The sequence below is a fragment of the Rhipicephalus sanguineus genome, chromosome 4 (assembly GCF_013339695.2).
Source record: "Rhipicephalus sanguineus isolate Rsan-2018 chromosome 4, BIME_Rsan_1.4, whole genome shotgun sequence".
NCBI lineage: Eukaryota > Metazoa > Arthropoda > Arachnida > Ixodida > Ixodidae > Rhipicephalus > Rhipicephalus sanguineus.
Window position 1 is genome coordinate 95,005,600 of NC_051179.1, and position 27,591 is coordinate 95,033,190.

A 27,591-nucleotide genomic window follows, 5' to 3' on the forward strand; every position below is an offset into this window, starting at 1 on the left:
GATAACTGGCTTTTATTTCCTCTTCTCTCAGAGAGAGAGGGATGCCGGAGCGCCGATGGGCCAGAGGAGAAGGATGCCTGCGCGCGGGCAGTCTCCGGTTACCACGGTGCCTGACGGGACACGGCCACAGAATCTAAACACACATCAGAGCGGCAGTGAGTGGTGCGCTGATAGCGTGCACCACATCACTCCCTCTCCAGTGAGTTTTAAAGGTCAAGGCGAACGGCCACCGTGATGGGCCTCCCACTACGCGTTCATGATGAAGTAGCAGTTGCTGATGTTGCTCTGGTGGGAGGTGCCATGACACCCGGAAACGCCTGTTCCGAGTTTTCAGTATGGGCCGGTTTCACACGGTCTGTAGAGATCACCTCACGTCAACCGCGGATGTCCACCATAAATTGCTTGCTGGAGTGGGTGAGCACTTTGAACGGCCCATCGTACGGTGGCTGAAGAGGATACATCACTGCGCCGCACCACACAAACACATGGGAGCATGATCACAGTTCTGGTTGCATATAGGTCGGTCGCAGCGCCGGTTGACGAGGCGGCGTGGCCACAGAATCTAAACACACATTTAGAGCGGCAGTGAGTGGCGCGCTGATAGCGTGCACCAGAAACATTTTATGCCAGAATGAAAGGTGAATGCTTTTTTAGAACGTCTAAAACATCAATATTATGCACGGCAGTGTGTTAGCAATCGAGAAATTAAGGTAAATGTATGATGCGATTTTTGCTGCCAATGGGACATTCTGGAACTGAAGCCCGTTGATGTAGTAGGGCCTCAGTGCAATCACATGTACTCAAACTACCCGTGACGAAAAAGAATGTTTTATTTGTGGAGGAAAGCACGTTGGGCGGCCTGTTATGCTGGGGTGGAGCGGGCTTCAGTCTTTTTGAGCAGCTCAGAAGGCAGGAATAATGCTGTTTAGCTTTGGAGTTGTAAAAGGGGAGTTTCGGAGCAGCTTTGGAGCATCAAAAGGTGTGTTTTGGGGTAGTGCAAGTTAGTTTTGAGCAGATTTTTAGGGTGAAACATCATTGTTAACTGAAATTTTTTATTTCGGGTAAACATGAAAAATTCCAGTAGATTTGACTAAGCATTCAATACTGATAAACCAACCACACTTACCACAAGCGTCTCCTTCGGATCCGGCAAATAGTAAGGTAAAGTGCAGGCGCACATACAAAAGCAAGACGTTACGTTTATTCTCAACGTTTCGATCGGGGACCAGTCTTTTTCAAGAGTGGATTTGACACAAACCTGTTTCAAAGTGATTCGTCCTGGAATGTGCCGAATTCACAGGTTTGAGCGAGTTTTCTGAGCTCGGCTACATATTGTGCGATACCTTTACGTTGCAGCTGACAGCTTGTGTGAAATTTTGCTCACAATTTCTTTTCAAGGCTATTTCATTGAAGAAAAGACAGCATGCTTTGTCTTGCAGAGGCCAATCTTTAATGATTGATTCTATTGCATCCATGGCACCTGGAATGATACCAGGTGTCATTGGGATGTCTGCCAGCCAGCGCCTGAGCATCTGCACATGGTGCAAGTGAAGCATTTCTTTGAGGAAGCGGTAGGCCTTTAGAGAATTAAAGAACAAATTGAGAGCGAATTGTTTGATCCGTGTGGACCAATGTTTTTTTATTTTTATTTTGGATGTGTACCAAGCCTGATTTGTGCTTTAAGCAGTTCAAAAAGGTCCTTTGGCAAATCCGGTTCAAGCTTGTTTAAAGCCTCCTGCTGCGTTACTCGCCTCACCTCGTTCCTTTTTCTCATCCGACCGAGTGCCTTGCGTTACCTTTCACTTCATGAGTGAAGTTTTAGCAGCTTCTTTTTGGTGCGAGGGGTGTGCACAGAGCTGCCTTTTCTTCTCCCACTTTTTGGTGTTTTCTAAGGAGGGCGCTGCTGCCCTCCTTAGAAAATTGGAGGCCGCTCAGACCAGGCTCAGCTGTAAAAAAAACGACATGGATGAATGCAAAGGTATAGGCTTTCATCAGTCTTGTAGAGAGAGAAAAAAATCATGAGTAAGCTATCAGGGCACAATCACAAGGCTACTAATTGACGGACCACTATGTGCTGCCATGTCATTTTTCATTGGAAGCGATGTGTATTCTGCGACTGAGACAGGAATCATTTTAACCTCAAAGAATCATCCATGACCAAAGAAATATCACAGAAAGCATTGCAAAAATGAACATTTCATGAAATGCTGAACCGAGGCAATGACATTTACAAAGTGGAGGATTTGGAATGATTCATCTCATAAATAGCTATCCAAGCCACATTTACATGAATGCACACCTTGTGCATCATATTCTGCTGGCCTGTCTCGCAGAGCTACGTTCATCACAACAAATCGGACAGCACAATTTTCAGTGCGGACCTTGTAGGTCCAACTGCACCCGCCTTATATTTCAGGTATATAAGTAATTGTGTGAACTAAAACGCTGGTTGCAGGCCCTGAACTCTATGCATGGTTTTGTCAACATTATAGGTTGTGACAACATTACACAGGCTTAGATGTCCATATCTATCAGGGAAACATCAAGGCTACTGGTCCATACTTCTTTATGCAGATGCGGGATGTGTACTTTGCAATAATTCTCTCTCTCACTTTTTGCACTTACCATCACTTGGTGAAACCTGTGACGGTGGTGTGGGCCTTTTTGTGGGTGTGCTTGGCGAAGCGGCTGTTGAAAAATAAATAAGTATGCTATAAAAGGCTTGCAAACAGGTATTATAATAAACTCACTTTGCATTGCACGTGTGAATACTGAGCAACAGACTTGTGGAGCAATTTTCACATGTTCCCGAGAAAAACTACTCAGTGTTTTCATCACTATGGAATGAGCTCAACAAAGAAAGCACTGAGTCTATGCATTGATGTACAAAAAGAAAAGATATCTAGACCACGCAACAAAGCTTTCTTGCATGGAGGTTGGGTTGTTGTGAACTCATAACGAGCTGCACAAACACTAGAGGAGTAAGGACGGAAACAGGACAGAGTACATTCATACTGCGACATGCCAAAAGCCATTTTCGCTGCTCTATCTCCCTGATTCTTTCATGCATACCATGTAAACAGTGCACTCAGACATTCTTACTGGGAAGCATGCAAAATACTACTGTATGAGCGCAAGGTAACAAAATTTTTTCCCCTAGAGTACATTTCCTGCATTTAAGGTTTACGCACAGCAATTGTTCTCATGGCACTGGTAATTGGAAACCACCTGTCGCATTTGTACGTGCTGTTCCAATTTCAGAGAACAATGTGCTCTAGTGTGCAGGTGTAGCGTACAAACTAGTATTGCTGTTTGTTTTTATTTTTTGCAAGCTATTCTTGCAGTATTACAGTGGTACCATCAAGAAAATATTCTTTCCCCTTTCATTCCAAGCAGAAAAGTGAAACAGATCCTTGTTCGGTACACCTACCTTCCACACTAGGGGAGGCAGTCTCAGCAGCAGGGGACGGCAACTCGCTTGCAGCATACTGGTTGTCTGCAATTAAAGTACTCGAATGTAGTCACCCTACGGTGAAAAAACAGCTAGTAGAGTAAATAGATTTGCAAGCTTGTAAAGGCATGGCATGAGCATAATAAATGTGCTGTTTTTTAATCTCCACTACATCAACAATTACAGAGATAAACCCTTTGTAGAAAAGCACAGAATGGGAAAAGGGTGATGCAAAGCACATTCTTGTGCACTTACCTCCATCCCGGAGTGCAGGTTCTTCACAAAGAATGTTCCCTAGCTCTCCACTTTGAGGTGGCACGAAGCAGTAGTGTAAAACAGAAGTGCCACTTAGTTATCCTGAAGAAAAGTGAAGTGCTTGCTGCAGCAAATAAGCAGAAACACTTTTCCGTGTAAGCACAAAGTGTCGCTTACCATGCCCGTGCCCAAGCAACGTTGTTGCAGTGCTCATGGTGGGCTGTGGTGCTGTGGTGGAACCAGAGCCTGCGTGAAATAAGTAGAAACAACAGGTGAAGCTCTCCGTAGCAGCACCATCAGCTGTATACACTATATATAAAGTGCTAGTTCAGAAATATTTTGTCTGAAAATTTTCTATCCAAATTTGGGTATCAAAGAGTTTCTGTGTGTTTTTCAGAAATAAGTCTGTTACGAAGAGACATTTGCCAGATGAACATACTGCAAATGCTGTTTTGAATCTCTTCAGTCTGTCCCTCATTTATTTCGATAATGAGCAAGTGTTAGTGACTGAAACACGAAATCATAGGCATAGGAAGGCAAACTGCCAAATTTTTAAAAATGCCATGGGGATGGGGTGCCCAGGAAATTACTTTTTCAATGAAGCCAACATTTTGGTTATTGAACTGAACTTCACTGCTGTCTGATATCAATCAAACCATGGCCATTTGACAGTAAAGTATCCCAGTTTTTTGTTCTGCAGGTTATGCTACAAGACCATTCTGGTGAATGGAATTGTGTCATTCTATCCTATATTTGCTTGGTTCAATTTTTCTGAAGTTATTCTTACCTTGTGCCAGCCTGTTCATCGTAAAAATCTGAAATAAAAAGCCAGAAGAGTTATTGCATGATTAAGCTTAAATAGTGCCTACTGGGTAAAGAATTTTTCTAACCTGGGTGCACCAGAGCCTTCAGGTGAGGCTCTTTCACTTTCACTGAAGGAACAGCTTCACGTGTCAGCCTTGTGCAGGTGTCGTTGGTGAAGCTGTCCCTTGTGAAATGCTTAGAACACAGCCTGTAGCTGTTGTGTACTTTTTCCCTCGTAAGCTGAAGCAGCTCCGGCCGGTTGGCATATGTCAGCCAGGCTGAAAATCTGAAATAACAGGCATATACATATTAAGAGCACATAGATATTGTTTCTTCTTATAAAATGAGCATCAAATGGTCACATATTTTTCACAAGGCTTCACGTGTCAGCCTTGTGCAGGCACCACTAGTGAAGCAACCTCTTGAGAAATGCTTGGAACAGATCCTGTAGCTCTTACGGACCTTCTCCCTGGTAAGCTGAAGGAGCTGCAGCCTGTTAGTGTACGTCAGCCAGGCTGAAAATCTGAAAATAACAGGCATATACGTATCAAGAGCTCATAGATATTGTTGTTTCTTCTTATCTAATGAGCATCGAATGGTCACATATTCTATGATGAAGGAAGGCGAAAAGACAATAACATATACTTGAAAGCAACTTTATCAGGACACAGAAAAAATAATAAAAAGTATGCCACGGTGTGCAAAGTCCTTTGTAACTCCGTTAGACAGTCAAAACCATCAATAATGGTATTCTATGTGTTCTATGTATTTTACATCTATCTATTCCATTTTCCACTTATCTGTAGACATATTTGCATGGATATTCTTATTAACCAAAGGTATTTTCCCAGCAAGAGATTTCAAAAAGGTAATTTAACAATGCGATACGGAAAATCGTTTTTCACTTCAAGTGTCCTCTAAGAACAAAGGTTCCGCCTGAATTGGATATCTGTATTTTTCATAAAGATTCAGAATTGTGAAGACAGAAATTGCGCCTTCTACCTCCATAAAGACACACAAACGGTTAAAATCATTTGTATGAACAAGAGCGAGTGGGTCTTTGCTTTTCTTACAAACTAAAATGTGCGAGGCAAAAATGTTTCGAGACGGGATTAGTTCCTGCCATTCCAGGATAACATCAGAGCCAGCTGTATCAAGTATCCAATTGATTGAAAGAAATTTTGCCTGATCTGCTAACAAAGCCAGCATTAAAAGTCCTTTGAGGCCTTTTGTAACCCAGAGTGAATCATTTGCCTGGGAATGAGTGCTGTGTAATAGTTCAAGTACTTCTGGTTGACTAGTCGAGTCTTAGCATGAGATTCTGGTACTCGGCATCTGTGCAGCGTACTGATGATTCCCAGCAACATCATTCCACTACTAGTGCTTGGTTTTTGCAAATTGAAGTAGCTCTGAGACTGAGGTTAAATGTGCAAGCTGCAGGGGAGAGTCTTCAGTTTTCTTAACAGTACGTAACGCTCCAATGTTTGGAGGTAAAATCCGCAGGCCCTGGCAGCAAGCTTGGCGATAGTGCCATTCCAATTTTCAAGTAAAAATGAGGAATGGGACCAAAGTGGACCAAGTTTAGCAACATTTTTCGACAAATGGAGGAGCCCACGAACATTGAACGTCATTGCAAAAGTTCCATACAGCAGTTGTGTGTCTGCCGCAAACTCTGAGAGAGCATCGAATGAAGTTATCATGTCATTGTTGCTGATTTCTTATTTTAGAAGAATGTAAATACCTTTCATAAGTAGACTAAGGGGTTTGAAATACCTCACGGGCAAAATGCCGCACACAGTGGGAGGGAATAATGCAATAGCAACCACTTCCATTCGCCTCCTTTCCATATAGTGTAATCTGATAATTTTCGGGATAACGGGGTGAACTAGTTCGGTGGCTTCGTGGCTAAAAGTCTTGAATTTAAAAGTGTATTGTTTTTCTTGAGCCAATGTAGTATTTAGAGTCCGTGGATTGCAGCCACGTAGCACAAAACTGTTTTGTTACGCCTTTAAGGACAACATGCATGTAGCGTAGAAAGGTTGCTCAAGCATCATAAGTATCAAGCTTTTGAAAACGTTGCAGAAACCTTTAATCCATTGGCTGGAGCACCAGAGCTTCTTGCTTCGTTCGCACCTTGTTTCATTCTCGTGATGGTTCATCACAGCCTCCTGTGCATCACTGCCAGGGTGGCACATACTGGTGAGCACCTGTTAAAGAAAAATAAAATAAAATAAAAGCCAACGGAAAAGAGAGCAGTACACAGACAGGCACTTGCATGTATACGTGTTGTGTCTGTGTCACGACATACACGCAAGCCTGTATGAGCAGTTTACTCCTCCTCTCACGTTTAATTATTTTCGTTTCAGAATAAATAATGCGGAACAAAAGAATTAAAATACCCTTGCACGGAGCACATTAGCAGCAATTGACACTTTGTACCGTGAACAATCATGCAAGGTGTCAACGTTTCAAAAGTTTGTCACGCTGTCTTTGGATACTACATACTACGTATTATTGACAGAACTGCATCCTAAACATCAAAATTTCTCCGCACCTTGAGACAAGCAACTGCAAACCCATTTTTCAAGCATGACCATTAAAGAGTATTTATGGCGACTGTACAGCAAGCTTGATTGTGGAAATAAACTATGGTAGATTACTGCTGAGAAGTCCTCCAGAGCTTCTTCTGACGGGCTCTTGTGGTTGTTTTGGACTCTTGGCAGATGCCCAAACCGGTTAACAATGTGCGTCATGACTCGCGATCTGACGCTTGACATCACCGAGGTGTGCACGCCAAACACAGGCTCTAGATCGCACCACGTGTTTGGGTGTGCGCAGTTTCATGCGCATTATTTGGCTCCCAGTCAGTTTTGCGCCTTCGACGCTTCTGACAACTTGTGGCACATCCACTGAGCAGCACAAGCTGTCGAAGTCTTCCTTGTGAAAGCAGAACAGCCCGAACACTTAAGCGTTCGCTGCAAAGCTGCGGGAGAGAAGTGCGCATGCGTAGTACATAATGTCTCTATTCCACGGATGCGTGCGTATACGCCCTGAAGAATGCCCACGAATCCATCTTAAAAACAAAGCGCTTATTTAGACATGGACAGACGAAACATCAAACGAGGACGGGCGCTGACTGCCAACAAAGCTTTTATTGTGCGTGCACAAATATATAGCTTATGAAAGAAAGGAAGGGGAAGGGGGAGGGAGATGGTTGCTGATGCATGAGGTACTAAAAACAAGCGTGTAGATAGTTAAGATTGCTGTAGGAAACTGTATTCCTTGTCAGACAGGGTGAGTGACGGGGCGCTAACACACACTGAGCCTTTGCGCATCATCGTGAAAGTCTCGAAAATTTCTCGAGCGTGATTGTCATTGTACTTGCGTAGTACCTTGGTGTCTTGAAGCAGAGGTGCGCATCCGCATTTGGCACAGTGGATCGCAAGATTACTGCCGAATGCTTCTTGTTGTGCAGCAAGCAGATAACGATCTTCAGCACGCCTTCGTCTCTCTTCTTCTCAGCTCGCAATCTCCTTTCTTTTCTATCTTCTGCACGTGCTTTACGGTTCTCTTCCCTTTTGCTTACATGAAAACCAATGCGCCTTATTTTGCACCGTGCACGTAAAAGAACCGACCAAACTTACCTTTTGATTTCTCCGGTCGGTTACCGAGTAGCGCTACTGGAGCAGGTTGAGGCGCCTGTGCACACAGAGTGCTGTGAATGGATTTTTAAGGACGTTTTTGAGGAGCCAGGCGATGTCCTCCGGTTGTTCAGGAAGCCAGAACGTGTTGCTCGTCCGCACCTCCACAAGCAGGGTAACATCATCTCTCGAGGTAAAATATACGCGATTTCCGCCGGATTTGTTGTTGCTGTCTGCAGAAATGTTGCTATTCGAGATCAGGCGTTACATTACGTGCGCCATGTTTTTTTTTTTGCGGCTTTAATATCCTTTTGAGTCCCAAGAATGCAGTTTTGGTGCAGTTTGCTTCAAACTTCTTTGTTTATTTGATATTCTAGACTGGAATATGCAAAGGAAAAACATTTAATCTCATACAAAGAAAAACAGTGGTGAAACTTGGCCGCCCCCGATCGGGGACTCTTGTACTCAACGGATATGGAAGTTAAAAAAAAAAGCAGTTACGATATTGCACGCAGAGGAATATTCTGCACTCCATGCATTTTACTCCTGATTTAGCATTGCAGCCTGAGTTTCGGCATCTGTTGTGTGATCGCAGCTTTTGGTGCACCGGAAAGTGGTCCATCATGTCATACCTTACGTCATCTGGAGGCAGAGAAGTGGTTTTGCACCTCTTTGTTGCACTTGGTATCCTCCGCTTCATCATCACTTTCGGCTTTATGATGTCCGCGTTTCAGCTTTAATTATGAAACAGCAGTGACCGTCCTGTACTCCAGGAGGTCGAGCCTTTTCTGCTTTCGCATCAAACTGCTCACAAAACGTTTTGTACTCAATCCACCCGTTGCAGCAGGCCATATCAAGGAACTGCGCAAACACGTGGAGCATCGACTTTTTTATTCGCATAGAGATGCGATAGGGGGAGAGCAAATAGTCAATCAAGTTCACTCCACCCACGAACTCATTGTATTTCTCCACTGCAACTGGTTCTTTCACTCTGACCTTTTTTTTTTCTCAACCTGAAACCATCCCGGGCAACTTCCATCTGGCTCAATGCCGAATGCTGTGAACAAAACTAGGACAGATTTATTGTCCTTCCACTTGACAATGCACATTTTGCCCCTTGGTGCGAACCTTGAAGTCTGAACCTCCCTGCAGCATATCCCGGTCCTTGTAACCGCGATCCTAGGTCACAGCTTATTATTCTTCAGACCATGAATTTTTACCTGATGGTCATGGCCAGGCGATCATGCGCCGAAATTGCAGGCCTGTAGTTCGTGTCCTGCTTTGCGATGACGGGGCGCAGCAGCTCGAGCAGAGTATCGAACGTACCCGGCTGCTGGCTCAGCTTGTCAAATGGTCGCCGCCGGTCTCCAGAGTTCTCGCTGATAACTAGACCCGGGCGTGACTCTTCGCTCGCAAACAACTTCTTCTGCGGCGCGATTTTGTGAACATCAGTCCCCTTGATTCGCTTCTTCGTCCCCAGTTGGAAATGGTCATGCGACCAGTGCTAGTCGCCGTTGTGAATGAGCCTCTAGTGTGCTGGACCACAGGCTTTATTGTGGAGGATCTGAAAAAAAAAAAACTGATATGTAGCCATTAAATAACAGCTTGTTCACAAGAGTAGATTTAACTTGCAACAGATTATGCAATGTTTTATTGCACACGTCCTTACACAATTTTTCATAACAGGTGTGTGCTGGAAACTAAATTGTAGTGCTGTCGTGCGGTGGCCTCACTAGCAAGGCCATTAAAAAGTGAGCTTTGACACAGCGCCCACGAAGATTTTTTGATGTGACTGTGGGGATGTCGATGTTTGTACGTTAAGCTTGAAAAAAAAAGTCTCTGTCCTTCATTTTATTTATTCAATGCCTATATTTCAGTGAACACTTAATCTGCACGAATAGGTACCAGTATATAAGCAGCATACTTGGGTAGCTTTCCAGCATGGTCAGGTGCGGAAGCAAGAGCTTTTCAATGTCAGTCCCAGAAGTAGTCTTTGTGAGAACAAGAGGAAGCACTGAAGCCGCACCCGATGGCCTCACGACACTCCGGACGTTGCTGGATTAGGAAGAGTGAATGATTCCAGTCCCCGACTCTTTTTGCAGTCCTGAGAGAGCTGTATAGGCATCTGTTTAGCCATTCGAACTATTGAGCTGCCTTATATAGAGAATAGCGATTCAGTGTCATCGCTTGAAAATCTTGCAGTAAGCACGAATTTGAAGCCCGTGCTTACGAGGTACCAACAAGGTGCAGAGGATGGTCGATAGTGGTGTCACTCGCAACGCTTCGTGTGTCTCATTGGGAAAATTTCACTTTATAGCTTGAGCTTTTCTGCCATGAGTCTGAGTACCCCGGGCACCCTTTCACAAGCCAAACAATTCTGAAAAACGAGATAAAATTTACAAGGCAAAAAAAAAGAAAGACTGTCCGTTTGAAAGGCTAATGAAATGCTTGGCCTTGCCACAGATAAGTACATTCTCTTATGGCTTGTTCAAATAATAATCCTATGTTTTTGGCAGAGTAACTTCTCAAACCATCCTCGTAACATCTCTGCTGGCCCAGTACAATGTCGCGCGTTTGATGTTGTTCAATACAAACCATTTATACACCATTTCCATGAATTGAACAGTTGGCAGGCAGTCCTGAGAGCCACGAGTGCCAAGAGGATCTCCGTGCTGCTGAAGACATCTCAGCACTGATGCCATCTATGGGGGGAACGTTGCAGCAAAAAAGGGTGCAAATAATTTGTAACAATTAATTCTCTAAAATGGCTCATGGACACCGAAATATAACAGTGCAGTTCTATTTATGAACACAGTGGCACTCATCAGCTCAATGGGCTACATTAGCAGGGATGCAACAGCTGCGCCAATTGCGCCATTTTGATACAATTTCGTTTTTCTGCGCCGAGCTGCGCCAAAACCGCGATAGTTGTCGAAATTGCGCCACGCTGCGCCAAAATGCCCCAGGTAGCCGCAAATTTTTTTTCGGTTGCGCTAGTTTTAGCCTGGTTTTAGCGCGGAACGAAGCCCGCATTGGCGACCTAATGTTGGAAGAGGCACCTATCCAATCCGATCCAGTGGCGCTTGACTCAAACATGACGTTTATCTGTTCTGACGGGTTTGCTGGTGGGCCGATGGGCTTAAATGTAGTTTTTACTCCTGGTTCAAACGCTGCTCTACAAGGTCATTCAACATCAGCAAAGGTCAGCGGCCATTTAACGTGGAAGCACCGCGTAAGGTTAACTGGCAAGCGGGCCGTTTGACACGTGCTGCAAATCTTAGTGGGGATGTCGTTATTGTTAGGTGGAGTCTGGTTCAAGGCTGCCTTTGTTCAACTAGCAGTGCTCACGTGCACGAATGCGCGGGTTGTATATGCAGCAGTCTTTTTAAATGTACTGACGAGTAAAGTGTTGTTTTTATTGTACTGGCTAGTAAAGTGTTGTTTAGAAAAGTGCTACACACGAAAACATTGACCGCCTTAGCCGAACGAGTTCGTCAAGGTCCCCCCAACTCGCAGTGAGGCCGACACCACAATCAGGGATTTTTGCGCCAAGCTGAGCCAAAACCATGAAATTGGTTAAAATTGCGCCACGCTGCACTAAAATGCCTGACCAGCTTAAAATTCTCTCAGTTGCGCAAATTTGAGCAAGAAATGGAGACCGCGTTGGTCATCTGCAGTGTGGGCATCGTCATCCAATACAGACGCGCAGACGCTAACCCCTCGCGAAAGAAAAAAAAAACTCAGTTTCACCGCAAGCACGAAGCAATGAATGCGATAGCAACAAATTGTAATGTTATACGAAGTGAGGCTGGCAGCAAACTCTTTTGTATCCGATCTCGCGTAACTCTACAAAACGTTGGTGTAAGAGAATACGGCCGCTCCAAGGAAAGATGCTGTTTCTGCACAGTGTCTTCGCATTGAGAGCGCAGCACGTAGCAGGATATACGAGCCGCCCGCTGATGGCTGCCGAGATAGCGCGCGCGCCAGCGATCGCGACCGTGGCCTTAGAATCAAAGTTCAAAGTTGCTACTCAAGCGACAGCCCCCCGCCCCCCTCTCGCGTCTTTTCATGCTCGTTCAAGACGGGCGGGGCGTTTCCTCTATGCTTTGATGGCAGGCTTCCGGAGCGGAGTGGTGTTATCGCATACGCCCTCCGAGCGACGGAGATGGGCTGGCTCGTTTAATATCTGCTTCAGCCGCGTTCGTCGCCCAGATTCGCGCGCTTTTACCCGCGGTAGAACATACTATGCACAGGGATATATTATCAGTTTGGACTTTATACGGGAGATGACGGGAAAAACTCGTCGAGAGTGTCCATATAGTTATCGCAATAGAAAAGGACAGTAGTTCTCAAATTTCCTGATGCTTGTTTTATTGCGTGCAGAACGCTTTTTAAGCCACTTTTGCCGCAGTACACTGGTGTCCTGCGGAAACGCATACTGAGATATAGAAGGGGCTATTAGTACCAGCTGTCAGGGACGCAGCACATTTTGTTCCTTAATTACTCATTCGTGCACGCGCCGTGTAATTACGAATACTAGTATGATCGCTCACGTTTACAAAATTATTGGCAATGATTTGGAGCTGCTGTGTATGGCGTTTATGCGGCCTTGAGAAACAGTAGACAAAAGCGTATGCCAGATTTCTTTTTTCGCTACCCCCACTTGCTCCTGTTTTACGAATCTCACAAATTTCCATGTTGCCAGGTTCGCAGGTCCACATTAGCATTTCCAGTGCATGTCGAATTATTCGACAGGTCCTGCAAATGCTAATGTGGACTTAGTCATTGTCTGCACTGTGGGGTGGCTCAACACACTGCTTATATTGAAATAGCAGTGTTCACGTGCACTGTGCTCAAATTAGCTGATGTTGAATGGTTGTTACATATTTTTGTTTTCTTTTCTAAAAATAAGCCTTCTTTGTTATACTGCTCCAAATTTGGGATTTCGAGCTAAAAAATTCAGTTTTTTTTTGTAACCTGCTCCAAAATTGAATTTTAGTGCTCCAAAAGCAACATTTTGCTGCTCCAAAAATTGCTCCAAATCCTATTTTGGCTGTTGCATCCCTGCATTAGTTTGACAGCAATAGCAATTCAGGTACAATTCTGCATAGTCACAAATACACTATTCATTGCAAGTAAACTGCACTGAAAATTGCTTGTTCATAGGATGGGTCATTCGGAATACATAATTTTCCGGCAGTGACAAGATCGCGACTACTCTCCAACACTAATTTTTTTTCACGATTGCTTGACCAGAGGTGCCTCTTTGTCAGGCAGCTCACAAGCTTCAAGGCACCTTGCTTTTCTTGCAGGTCATACAGATTCCTGTCAAAGAACACCATATTAGTCAAATGAAAGAAACTAGGAATACACCTAAGAAAATGTTTTCCTTACCTCAAGTAGTATGGAGGGGATGAGAGTGCCACTGTTTCTGAAAATTCTCTTCATATCTAAGAACCGATTCTGGATGTTTGTGAGGATGTGACAGTAGTCTAAGGAAATGAACAGCTTGCGGTTGAATGAAGAGGGTGGCTGTAAAAAGTTGAGTTCTTTTACTCTTAATTGGAGAGCATGAAGCCATCAAACTGGCACAGAGTGTCATTGAAGCACATTAGGGACTGGTACTTCGCCATATCCATCCTCTTGTGCCTCGAAAAGTAAAGGGTTTGATTTCTTTTTAGCTGGCAAATTGCACAGGCAGTCCCGTCAATGAAGGCCCAGCAATTTGGCAGGGGAGCACTCTTGTCTTTAACCTCTTCTAGCCTGAATTTAGCGTACGGCATAAAAAAATATTTTTGCTGTGACTTTTTATAGTCTGCTTATGAGAAAGTTACGCAGCAATATTTATGCATGTTGGGGTTTTAGGAACAAAATTACGGCTGTGTCGCGAAAACGCGACAACAGGTCGTAATTGATCAGAAAATGTTTATTTTCAAACACACTTCAGAACCCATTTCTTTGAGCTCAGCACACTTGTATCTCAGTTCTTGTGAAAAGAAATGAAACAATTTGAACTTTTGTTTTAACACAGATGAATTTGCACATTGTGCAAAATGAAACAGGTTGGCCTTTGCAGCCAGGCATTTTGCACCGCTGTCGTTGTTGCGACACTTCAGGCCAGTGGCCAACACTGTCTTGACGGACTTGATCATTAGGAGTTGGAGCTGTGGGTCCTCTTCTTTTCTTCTTCTCAAGCTCTGCTTCCACAGAAAGAGGCGGCCAGCCCGTCTTCATCATGTCCTTGTTCTGCGCACAGAGGCAGCTGGCTAGAAAAGCCTTGAACGCTAAAAGATCCAGTTGTTCTTCGGGATCGCTAGAGCATCGCAGTCCCTGCGGTAGAGCAGCCAGCTGCTCACAACAGCCATATTGCCACGTGCGTTTCTTAATATCACTTTTGCTGTATTCCGTTTTCGCCCACAAAGACTGTCAGCAACGCTCAGCGCAAACCGCACCTCATTGTTCGAGAAGCTTCGCTATTGTTGTAGATCGTTTTGTTAAGATTACGCTCACGCCGCGAAGAGCCTAGATTATTCCAGACCTTGCACGACCACCAGTGATAAGACTGGAATATTCAACGTCGCATGTATAAATGCCGACGCACTTCACCACTTGTCAGTGATCGACGGCTAATGCTCTGTTCGCCGCTGTCAGTGCATACCGTGTTTATTGCTGTAAATTAACTTTCCGTTTCTCAGCCACAAGTTCGGCCAAATAAAGAGTTTTCTTTGGACACGTCGCCTGCGGTGTTCGTCGACGTCACGACCACGTGACAGTATCAACAAAATGAAAAAAAAAACTCAAGTAGAATTTCTTCGACTTCAGAAAAATTCTGTAGTATGCCATGAGCCCATCTAGTAGGTCGACTCCACCCATAAAAGTGTTGTATGTTCTTACAATGGCAGGTTGCTCAACTTCGTATCTTTCTTCTTGCGGTCGTACCGCAGGCAGCTTCCTAGGGGCTCGGCACTCCCAAATGTGCTGGCTATATTTACTCCCCGGCTGTCGTACCACTTCACTACTCGAACTTCGACCCCTTCAATTGCAGCCTGCCTCTCCACATGGCTTCCTCTTCCATTCTTCATTTCAGCATCGCTGGGCAGTCGGCAGCCAGAAATCCTGTTTGCGCGCGCAGTTCCCATGGCTGGAATACCGCGCTGATGTAAGTTCACGAGCAGTTTGATGGAAGTGAACCAGTTGTCAAAAAAGAATAAGTAGCTCTTGTTCTCTGGGATAGAGCACGAAAACTCGAGCACAACATTAGAGGTTGCTCAAAGGTCAGGTCATCCAGGAACAGGGCGGATGTCCCCCGTGTAAATAGAAAAGTCATAGACGAGTCCATGGACGTCGCAGAGTACAAGAATCTTGTAGCCCCACCTGTGAGGCTTGCTAGGGACGTATTGTTTCAGTGATGAGCGGCCTTTGAACGGCACAGTTTGCTCGTCGGCCGCCAGCATCTGTGACTTTGGAAGCACTTGAACTTTTGGCAGCAGATTGTCAATGAGTGGCCGAATTTTGAACAGCCTGTCTTTGCCAGCATTCACTTCCAGCAGATCGTTGTTGTTGAAATGAAGGCTGTTCTTTATCGTTTGCCACCTGTCACGTGACATAACGGATGCCACTTTTTCTACTCGCATCTCGCGGCTCCAATACATGCGCGATTGCGGAAGACTGTATATAGACATGTACATTATGTGCTAAGAAACTGCTCCAGTTCACCGCATGTTAGGTGCAATGCTTTGTTGGCATTCTTCTGTATTGCGTAGAGGTTGGACTGCTCTGTAATCTCAGCACGAAGCTTGTCGTCAAAAAAATCCCGGAAATACTCAATGGGAGCTTTCGGCTCATCTGGGGGGTCTGGAAGACAGTCTTCCCATTGAGGGTGGCATGCCCGCGGATGGTTCACTTGCTTCAAGAGGAAACCTCTTGCACTTGACGTTGACGGCTCCTCTATTTCATCGTCGTCATCTACAAAAAGAAAAAGAAACTATTGCGAGTGCGACATACCACATTTCAGAAGCCATACATGCTTCGCTTCATAGAGAAAAAGAAAAGGCGCGCTGCTGCAATACAACACAGAGGAACGCTGACGGCGTTTCACATTGCACGGCATGCAGTTCATCAAAGAAAAAAGAAAGCGCACCAGTCGGCGCACATTCCAAAGGAGCGTGTAAATGTGCCTGACAAAAAGAAAAGTCAAAACTGCACACCTGTGTCACTCCCAGACTGTCCGGATTGATCTGCTGGGGCAGCGTGCTCTCTATTAGGGCTGTATTCCTAATCGCTGTCGCTGAGGCAACTATCTTCACTGTCCTCAATTGGTGGAACCCTGATCCCGTAGAACCTTCTGGAGTCCATCACAGACTAAAAGCATTGAATACCTGCAAAAAATGACATTTACTAAGTATTTCACCACAACCCAAGGGAGATGAAGTTGTGCACAAACAAGGACGCTACATCTTGATGATGTGAAAACGCGACAAAGCGACACGCGTTCGAAGAACAACTAATCGTCAGAAACAAATCACGGGCGAAAAGCAATATAACGGCAGAACACACAACAATTACTAGGTATTTGACCACAACCCAAGACGATGAAGTTGTGCACAAATGGGGACGCATACAGCCTGATGATGCGAAACCGCGACAAAGCGACGCTTGATTGAAAAAACAACTAATATTCAAAAACAAATTATTTTCGCTATCTCCGTGCGTTATTCAACCAAGTACAAGTTATGCAACATTTTCTTTATATTCAAAATACTTACATACCTTGATTGGAGACGGGTGTCAATCGATGGATACAGATCAATGCGCTTCGTCGGCATCAGCTGGAGAAATGGCAGCAGTCAGCTGTTTACTGAATGGAGGGTAGATGGCACTGCCTTTTCCACATGTTCCCAGGCATCTGTGGATTCCCTCTGAGCACAGCAGTAGCGGCTACAGATGTTTTCTACTGGTGCCGCGGCTTACAGCCGGTGGGATGCGAAATGGCGACAACAGGTCATAAGAAGTCATAAATTTAGCACATCCCCCCCCCCCCTCCGAAAACCTGTCCTGCTCTCATGCACCGCAAACGAAAACAACCAGCTGAAATCCTTCGGATATTTTGTTAGGCTGCAGCAACGTTTGGCAGGGCATGTATGCTCAAATCTTTTGTCTCGTAAATACCACTACATTAAATGTGTTATTAAATGGTGATCTGTGTGCACTTGAAAGCAGCACTGGCTAATGTTTTGAGATGAAGTCTTCCATGTCATGCAAAGCAGTATGTGTGGGGGAAAGAGGTACATAAAATACCACGGTGCCGACAACACAGCACAAATTAGCTGTGTATGCTGTTCTGTGTCAGACTAAGGTGATAAAAGATGGGAATCTCTATTACAGTAAATGTGTTACATCGAAGTGCACCTCAAATAGTATTGCCCAATGCTTTTTATCGTGTAATGACATTGTAGCCCCTGCACTAGAACTAGAACGTCAGGTAGAGCAAAAACAATTGGAATTAGTCTCTTGAAATCAACATATCATTTGACGTTCAAGAGTTGGGGTCGCGTTGAATGGTTGAAGGGGGAGAACATGGCTCCCTCAGAATTTTCAGTTATCCTTCCCTTACCTGCTTAACAGCGGAGAGGTTGAGCAACACCAGTGTAACTCTTCCCCCCTCCCCAAAGAACACAGCGTCATGTAACGCCTCCCTTCGGAAGAAAAAAAAAAATAGTGGCAGTCCTAAACACATCAACAGTGAATCAGATGGTTTGTATGTTAATGGTGACTTAATGGAGTACTGACACGATTTTCAGACATCGCAAAAGGGATATTTTCCGTTTCCTTGGTATGCAGTGTCAACGCTGTCCGCACACCGGTGTCGGAGAACACGTATAAAATATTTTAATTTGACTTTGAAGTTTTCGTCGCTGAGCATCTGCAAGCCAGCCCCACTGCAATGGACATTATCGCGACGAGTCAAGACAGTTCCCCCGAGTTTGCGAGTTCTGCGTCCTGCATGCAGCCTAAATCGCAGAAATCACTGTCAAGGTCACTGGACGACACTTCACTCATCGTTATTTATGTGCACCACGAGCACATGACGGATTTGCCGCTAGTACGTCGCGAGTTTCTGTACCCCCGTGACGTCACACTGCTATGAAACGTCACTGAGAAGCCGCCCCCTCGATATCGAAACCGAAAGTGTCTTTTTAAGGTAGCGGTAATTAAAATATATACGATACATTCCCAGGCACCACAATACTCGTTTTAGCTTTCTTGACACCAGTATTTTTATTTAGAGCAACAATCCGAAAATTTTTTTAATTCGCGTCAGTACTCCTTTAAGGTATGTCACCACCTTTTTGTAAATTTTTTAAAATTTTGACCTTTGCAACTTTATTTTAAAATGGGCTTATAGAGGATCGTTTTAAATGATGTTCATATGCAGAAAAAAGCGAAAAAAAATCATAATGGGATTTGTTATTGACAAAACAATGCCCAAACTTAGCCTTTACGCGAACATTCATAACTTGACAATGGAGCGCCGGAATTATGAACTTTTTGGCACAAAGGTACCCAACTTATCATACTGTGCAATGAACTAGGATCTTTGCTATTTGATGATTGGGAATCAAGTTACAGTAAAAATACCAACGTAAACAAAAGAAATTATTGATTTTTTTCTGCAAAGCTTCAAATAAACCATTTTTACATAAAAACTTACCAATCGTTTTTATTGATCCTAGTTCATTGCACAGCTTAGTAATAAAGGAACGAGCACACAAAGTTTCATTGAAAAATATTTATTCGTCATGAAGTTACAACTGTTGGCGTAACAAAAAAGTGCAAAAAATCAAGTTTTGAGAAAAACGAGTTTAAAGTTTTACAATGCTTGTACAACAGGATGATGACGCCCTAGACAGTTAAAATCCACCAGGCACATAGGTAGGGCCCTCCTTAGATGCCATGAGCTGTTTTTTGGCTTTTGTTGCTGCCCGTCTTTTCTTCCGGTCTTGTTTTGCTTCGCCAGTCGACTGACGCTGGGCCTTCCTTAAACGGTGTTGGTCCCTAGTGTAGCATGCTACGATAGTGTGGTGGCCAGGTTCGATGCCTGCTTCTCTCAAAATAGCCGCTACAGTTCTGTTACCATCATTGAAGTGGTACAGCATCGTATAAACCAAAAAGTAGGATGGGCAGGCTCACGTGGACGTCTTTGGGAACCCGTTGCCAAATCATGCCGTTGAAGCTCTCGTTGGCGTTTTGGGTTTTCCCGTGCAGGCACTTCTTCAAGAGCTCATCCGTACAAAGGTCAGCGTACACAAGCTTTACTTTGTTAAGTACCTCGTTGGAAAGTCCTCCCTTGTGCTTGTAGCATCCACTTCCCAGTGCGTTCCGTCGGTTAAAACCACACCAACTCTCAGAGCCAAGAGGACACAGACCTTGCCTTGGAGTTTCATCTGTGGAACTGCAATGGAACAGGTTGTTAATGTGGCTTGCTTCATTGCCTGCAAGTCTCCCACATTTGCTCTGATGGCAATACCATAGTAGTTCTGCAGCCTGTCGATTAGAACATCTGTTAACTTTCCTTTGCCTCCAAGTCCGCGAACAGTCTTTTTCAGCTTTCGTAAGCGGCATCCTACACGCTTCTGCACGTGCCCGATACACTCAAGCTTGCGCACGCTATTTGGGCCATATATGTCCTTTATGGCCGCATGGCTCTTGGAGTCGCCATCTCCATAGAAGTCTACATATTTCAAACAACTTCTTTCGGCACGCTCGAACATACGGTAGAGCCCTACTGCCTCCATACCACCAGCACTACCGGTATAGTCGGCTTGGCACTGAGTATGGTTTGCCTTCCTCTCCAGAAATTCAGCACTTGTGGGGCTCAACTTGCTTTTCGATTGGCATGCCCTGCATTTGATTGACATGCCTTCTACATCAATAATTTTCCCAGTATCAATCGATATCAAGGACACGCAACCATTCAATGAGGAATGTCCTCGCCTTTGCCACGTACCATCACCTGACACACCACATTCAGTACCTCGCACAACACAACGCACTTCAGTAGCGGCATTCATCATCGATTTAGATGCAACACTCTCTGCAGCTTTAGAGAGCTTTGCAGATATCTTTTGGTAGGCAGAATGCCAAGGCGGCGGCGGCATGTTCATGACTTTCGCCAGTGTCACAGCTCCAGAATACCCCTTGCCTAGCTGACGCATTGCGTATACCAGACGCAGGTTATTCTCGATAGAGCTTCCTGCCTTCTTTGATGACTTAAATGAGTGTGCATATGCGCATGCACCACACACAACAGCATATGAGAAGGATATTCCATGCTGGGAGCACTCCTCCAGGCTGAGCGAGGTGTTCTTGCATTCCGGGCAGGCGAGCATTGCAAAAACAGATGAAAGGATCTCGATGTCAATAATCCTATTACCCTGCAGTAAAGGGTCTGGCATTGGCACTTCACAGTTGTCGTCCAAGTTCGCAAGCTTTGCAGCACTCGCCGATACATCCCCGTCCAAATGGCCGACGGTCGGAGCATTCCCAGTGTGTCGATTGCCAACGAACTTTCGTTTCAGCCGTCTTTTTACCCTGACCTTCGCCATACCTGTTTATAAAAACGTTCAGCCTATATTTGTACTACTGCTACTAAAGATATTACGTATAAAAATGACAAACTACGCAGCATTAACAGCAGTAGCATGAAGCGCGCGCAAAGTAAACAACAGAGACGTTCGTAGCTTCACGCGTCCCCCTTACGGATATTTAAAGCAACGTTTGAAAAAAGAAAGACTTAAGAATTGTCTTCAAACAACTTTATACTTATCAAACCAAAACAAAACAGAAAAATTACAACATTTGCCGCTGATGTTCGCTGACATATCAGTTTCTGTTAGCACACAACACTACTTTCGGTTTCGCTACCGTTCACCACGTCTGAAAATTGGCTATAACTTCGGAACTAAATAAGATAGAAGCATAATTCTTTCGGCAAAATATTTGTGAATGTTTGGGGATTCTTGGAATCTAAAAATTAAAAAAAAATGCGTTTTTTTTGAAAAAAAAAAGCGTTTTCAAAGGTGGTGACATACCTTAAGCCGGCGAATTTCCTGACGCGAAGCAGACGACATCCCTTTGTGGTTGTTGACGCCCAGCAGGTTCTCGAATCTCGAAGGTCATCAGAATATGGCTTACGAGACTTGATGTAGACATAACAGATGAGTGATGTCAAAAATTCCTTCTAATAGCGCTTTCCATTGGACAAACAGGAACACTTCTAACTGCGCTCAAAATGCTCTCGCGAGTTCCAGCGCCCTCTAGTGGTCCGGCAGGAGGGGGGGTGTCGTCATTCATTGGTCGAGGAGGAGCACTTTGCTTCATCTGCATTGAAAACGGTGACTCACCTGATACTCTAGTTCAGGACATACGTCTGAGACCTGAGGCTAATAATGACCAGAACCCTACTGCAGCCGCAGTCCGCACTTGAACATCTAGAGAAGACAGCCTCTTACGGGTACTTGTAGAAGTTAACTGAGAAAGTCCAAGATGGGGCTAAAAAGGAGGGAGCCACAAAATTTGTCATAATGGAAGCACAGTGATCAAACAAGAAATGTAGGCTTGAGCCAACGATCGAGCAGAATCTGTTTTTGGCCTTGTACAGGAACATTTTTGTTGTGTATGAAATAAAGTCCTAAAAAACGTGCTCATCATAAGGGCACATTATTGCTTGAACCTCAGGATCTCATGGATAGGCTGAAGTTTGTCTTCGTGCATCTTGCGTCGCTCCTGGGGTTCTTGAGTGCGCTCAACTCGCCGTTTGGCATGCCTCTTCTCTTTTTCTTTTTCCAGCTCTGCCCTGCGAGCCGCTCGCTCTGCACTAATAGCCCGCATTCGGTAAAAAGAAATATTGCATCTGCTGCGTACTAGTACTAGCACGCTTCCCTTTTCTTGACCTCTGCTGGCCCTTTCGTGATTTTCTCGCTGTCTTAACCGCTCGCCAGAGTACTGGAGCTTTCAGGTGAAGTTGAGGGCGCATCAGCTGGGCTGTCAGAGCTTGATGAAGTTGCCTTGGAAGTCACTCCAAAAGAGTCCCTTTGGGCTTCGAGCTCCAGGCTGTCATCAGTGCTTTCAATTTTCTCATTTCATCGTCAAATGGGACAGGACAAGTTGGAGCACCGTGTTTGTTGTAATTATGACACGCTTTTTTTTTTTCTGCCTCCTTACCGTTTTTATGCGATTTTCACATTGCTGTGGCATTTTGTTGCATCGAAGCACATCAGCCACATTCTGCGAAACCCGTTCAAGAAGCATTTTCTTGTTCTTAAACTTCTTGAAAGGACCAACCTGAGGAAAGTACTTGTAATAATAATCTAACAGCAGTTTAGTTTCTCCCGGTGTACACTCGGGAGCTCAAGATAGAAATAAGGCTATACTTTACTCAAAATGTAACATAAGTCGGGCACTGCAGCTGGTAGAAGCTCACCTCTTTTCACTTGTGGCGCTGGGTCTGTTACCCTCTCACCGGCGTTTGACGCTGCGGTGGTCCCTGCACATGAAAAATAAATTGCGACTTTAAAAACTCTACCGAGGTGCCTCTTCTGTGCGACGTGGCATTATCATGTTTCTTAACAGCAGAGCTGTTCAAGCTTTTCGTTGCGCTGGAACATCATTCTTGATGCTTAGCGACAAACCAGGCTAACCACTCCAGGCATTTCATTAAAGAATCTTATCTCTCTCAGAACGTGGGACTCTCTGGGATATTGGTCGCCTGAAGATCAATGCCATATAATGAACAGGCACAGTGGCCAGCTCATTACTGAATAATGTAACATTTTTAGTGAAAATTTTCCCAGCTAAGTAACCTGTCTGACTACTCTGTCACAACAGTTCATTCTCTGAACACTGCCAATGAAATGCATGCCGTCGATACCGATTATGAACACTTGACAGATTTCACAGTACAAGCAGAGGTTGTTGGTTGCTGTTAGCGTCCACTCCAGATTACCTGCCATTTTTCTGTCCGTCGTCTGTGGCCTGGACTGCGGGTACAGATGCCATGGCTGAATCCCTAATTTGCAGAGCCTTGGCTCTGCGCGCCTTGGCCCATGTCAACAATTCAGCGGGCTGTCGCGGCCCCATGCCGTTTTTTTTCGGTGGCCCCATGCCGTTTACCTTCCGCGGCGCGGTCCGTGGGGCATAATCGGCCTCCCTCATGAGGTCCGATATGTCTTGGAGCAACTGCTCCCGCTCTCCGTATTGTTCTTCGGTGCCGGACCTACGGAGCAATCAAGCACGTTACGCTGCGGCTATCTGTTTCGTCTACAGCACTTGAACAGCGTTTAGTAGTAGAGTAGGCAAGCACTCACTTTCTCAGGTTCGCTGTATTCTGCTGTCTGAAATAGCCGATGAGGAGGTCCACTCGTTCTTTAATGCTGCGAATTGTGAGCTCGCGATTTACTGCTAGCATGACATTTCGCAGCACGTCCTCCCACGCGGTGGGATTGCTGAAGGGGTCCGCACACGCCACTTCTTTCAACAGGCATAAATCTTCGTCGATTCTAAATCGTTTTCGCGCCTTGCGCTGGGCAGGTGATGGCGAAGCCCCAGCGCTCGCGGAAAGCGTGCAGTCCCCGGAGGCAGCCATCTTGAATAGAGCGAAGTCGCTGCACGCACGAGTGAGGGCGCGCGCGTTGTCCCCCTTTCGCTTGCGAAAACGGCAGCGACGCACTGTGCTCCGCTTAGGCTGCTCGTAAGCGGACCGTATTCCCTGCCCCGGTAACCCGCTTATGGCCTTGGCGGAGGGCGCATGCGCACTCGAGTTCCCGCTCCGCTTAGCTGCTAAGCGGAGCGTAAAAACGTCAAACTAAAAACCTCTAATAAGCCTATCAAGATCTGCGGAGGCAGTGGCACTGCTGATGGGATGGTTAGCCGGGCCTAGCACAGGTGCGACAGCGGAGTTCTACGAATGAAGTCAACAAAAGGCACTCTGCTGTACCCTTGCCATACCACTGAAGGGCGCGCACGGCGCTTCGCCGCTGCCGTCCAGTGACCGCAGACCAGAGACGCCACCCGATCCCGACGTCTGCGTGGCGGGCCCCGCAAAAACCGTCGACGAAAGCCTACAAGCACTCCGCTGCGAAATGCAGTCTTCTTCGTCTCGTGAAGGAGTGGGGGTCATCTTTTTGTCGAGGCATCATTCAAGAAAATGAATGTGAAAACTAAACACTTTCAGCGCCCGTGGTCCGGCCAGCGTCTGGCGGGACGTCATAACTTCATGATGACGTCATACTGTGACGTTATCATGAGATGATTTTTTTGCATCACTGCTTTGCCCAACGCCGTGGGACGGGAACGCTCAATTTTCGCGGTTGATGAGGCATCTAAGGCTTTCACCTTACTAAAGCACAAAAATGATCTCATTTCTGCCTGGGTTTAAAGGCTGAGGGCGCTACAGACAGCGTCGAAGGCATCCTTGTCGCACAGTCCATACAGTCATTGTGAAGGAGTCTATGTTGGGAGCGGTACCTAACTAATTCGGACTTCCTGTTTCGCCTTATTTCGTTTTCTAGCCCATCCAACGTAAACTCATGCCTTAGCAGCAGCCGCTCTGAATGGGACAACGTCAGGTCGTCTGTTTCCGCCCAAGTCAGGACTTACAAGCGAGCATCTGACGAAATGCCTATCGGAGGCATGCTAAGCACACACGGCGCGGTACGCAGGACAAAACACCACACACTGAGCACAGACAATATGGTAAAACGCACCGCAGACCGTTTTTATGGCTTGATTTGTTCTTGTTTAAAAGCAAATGCTAGTACAAGAATTTGACCATCTAAAAGGTTTTAATGAGGTTGTGGTGCACACACATCTGTAACAGCTAAATTAGGTGGTGCATCCAACATGGAACATACTTGCGAAATATGAAACTGCAAACATTTTTGAATTCCATAGCCTCCTTTTCTTCTCAAGGAAATATTTTTAGCAGTATAGATACACGCAACACAGCCCCATGTGTGACGGAGAATAGAGTGGCAGAGCTGAGAGTTTACATTTAACACTTGAAATGCAGCTGAATGAAATGCTCAAATTCAGCTGACTCTAGATGTTTGCAGTTATTGACTCCTTTATTATTGGAGGCTGCATAATAGCCACTACACAACACATGGAAAACATCGCACATGGCAGGAATCAGCTCAGTGGGCACACGTGTATTTAAAACATAGTAAATCTTGATCTGTTTAATCATACGCTCTAGATGAGTGCACACTCTTGCAATGTTATGGATCTGCTGTACTTCAGCCTCCGTGAACTGACCTTGGTCTCTGAGAAAAAAAGAGGCATTAGTACTACAGCCCTTGCCTTCCCGAGATCCGTAGTAATGCTAGGAAATCCCTTATTGGTCATGATCGTGTCACCTGGTTTTACTTCTTTGAGTAAGTCAGAATGTACTGTGACAAAAGCATCAAAGCACCTACCTCCATATGTTTAGAATGAAAACTGACAGCTCCACTAGGTGTAATTGCTACAAGAAATTTCATCTTGTAGCCACCCTTGTAGTTTAAATAGAGCGCCCTGTGCTGTGCGATAGAAGCTGGCTACTCTGTCGGAACCTCTGTGCAATGGATAACCATGGTGCAGTTTGGGTAGTGCGCTTTGAAACTTTCTGGCATTAGAGACCCGTGTATGATGTGTCTCGGTGGAACGTACATCCATTTCTTAGTTGCAGCCAATGTGCGAAGCACACTTTAAAATGCCTTGCAGTAGTCATTCTGCTTAGAGAAAACAAAATGGTCAGTGATGAGTAAGTGATGCTCAACTTTAGCTTCATTTGAAAAAAAGAAGCAGGTGTCTTTCGTGCATTGAAACATCACATGAGCGGTCAGCACACGCGGGCATTTACGTAAATAAAACTGCATACATTTCCAGCGTAACGCCACAGAAGTCTCTCATGGCAGAAGAACATGATTTCACGTTTTCGTAGCCGCTAAAACAAGAAGTTCTCTGGTTTGGCCCACTCCTGCGTGAAGTGGAGGGCAGTGCTGAAGTGCTGCATCACAGAGTTCTGTGAAACATCTGCGTGCTTGTGTCATGCCCATCCAATGAGCACAAAGGCCTAACCAAACCTTCACAGGTTTCAGCATCGTCAGTCTGACAGACCTCGAAAAAGAACATAAAAACAAATAAAGCAATGAGTGAAATTTATCCATACAGAGGAAAGTATACAGCAGGATTCTGCGATGTATATCTGGCAGCAGTGTATGTACTTTACAAATAGGGCTTTATACCCCTGTCACATGGGCACCCGCGAACTTCGTTAAACTTCATGTATGTAAAACTCTGTTAGGAAGTTCGACGGAGACGAAGTTTTGGAAGTGTCACGCGGCAATGGCAAGGTTGTAATAGTTGCCGCGAGGGGCTCAATCGGCGCTGTTTGATTTTCGCAGAAATATCCTAATTTCATCTCTAGATGCTCTTTTGTGAATGTTTGTTGCGCGGTTTTTTTACAACAAGACGTTATTAAGAAGGTCTGAAGCGAAAGAAGCATTGAAAGTTCTTTCAAATGAAAAAGCATTCGCTAAATGTAGCGATGCTCACAGCCACGCTGGCCACCTTGTGCCTAACGCTGTGCACGCTGTGTTTGTTTACAAGATGCACCGTAGTCGACGACTGGTAATTCTGAAATATACTGTGCTGTGTCTTCAGCCATGAGTGACGAAGTGGAAGACGTGAAGAAGTGGTGCGTTATTGCATTGGTAATGCATTAGTACGAGGTCATCATCATCATCATTGGTAATGGCGTCGATCGGCTCTATGAATATTGAGATTGAGCCCGCTAGAGCCAACGTGCGCGCTATCAGGACCGTCTCATCGCGAACAGCGTGACGCTCAACGCGATAGCGTTGTCATCGAGGCTTGCGTCGAAGGGAGTTTGGGCATACCCACTATTCTCTCGCTAGTTTGACGACACGCTCCCAAACCTAGGAGGGCAGAACTTCCGGCAGTCATTCGGAGTTTCGCGTACAACGTTCAAATATCTCGTAGACGTTTGTACGCCAATAATGCAGCGAGAAAGTACGAACATGCGGGAGGCGGTGTCTGTGCAAAAAAGGGTCGCTGCTGCTCTCTACAAGTTGTGTTCCTCTGCTGAAGATAGGACAGTCGCCAATTTGTTTGACCTGGGTAGGTGGACGGTCAATAGAATATATAGAGAATTTTGTGACATCGTCGTGGAAGCCCTGGAAGATAAGTGGGTCAAGATGCTTGCAGCTGATGAAATGACCGACCACATACGGGAATTTTATGCCGTTACTGGCTTCCCTCAGGCAGCTTGAGCACTAGATGGCTGCCATTTCCCTGTCTCGCCTCCCAAAGAAAATGCCATCGACTACTACAATTACAAAGGCTGGTAAGTGTGCACAAGTTACATCAAAGTTGAAAGCT

At 45.3% G+C, this 27,591-nt stretch overlaps 1 protein-coding gene and 1 long non-coding RNA gene across 2 annotated transcripts; both read right to left on the minus strand.

Moving 5' to 3' along the window:
- Positions 1 to 18,925: 18,925 nt before the first annotated feature.
- LOC125758080 (uncharacterized) lies at positions 18,926 to 21,006 on the minus strand. Its single transcript, XR_007415819.1, has 2 exons — positions 20,186 to 21,006; positions 18,926 to 19,419 (listed from the first exon to the last, which is right to left on the minus strand). It is a non-coding gene; the product is annotated as an uncharacterized LOC125758080 (long non-coding RNA).
- A 2,097-nt stretch (positions 21,007 to 23,103) lies between these two features.
- Positions 23,104 to 24,027, minus strand: LOC119388880 (uncharacterized). The gene is made up of 2 exons (XM_037656254.2): positions 23,517 to 24,027; positions 23,104 to 23,425 (listed from the first exon to the last, which is right to left on the minus strand). Exons 1-2 carry the CDS (start codon positions 23,792 to 23,794, stop codon positions 23,152 to 23,154), a joined length of 552 nt encoding a protein of 183 aa, XP_037512182.1. The 5' UTR covers positions 23,795 to 24,027; the 3' UTR covers positions 23,104 to 23,151.
- Between the last annotated feature and the right edge of the window lie 3,564 nt (positions 24,028 to 27,591).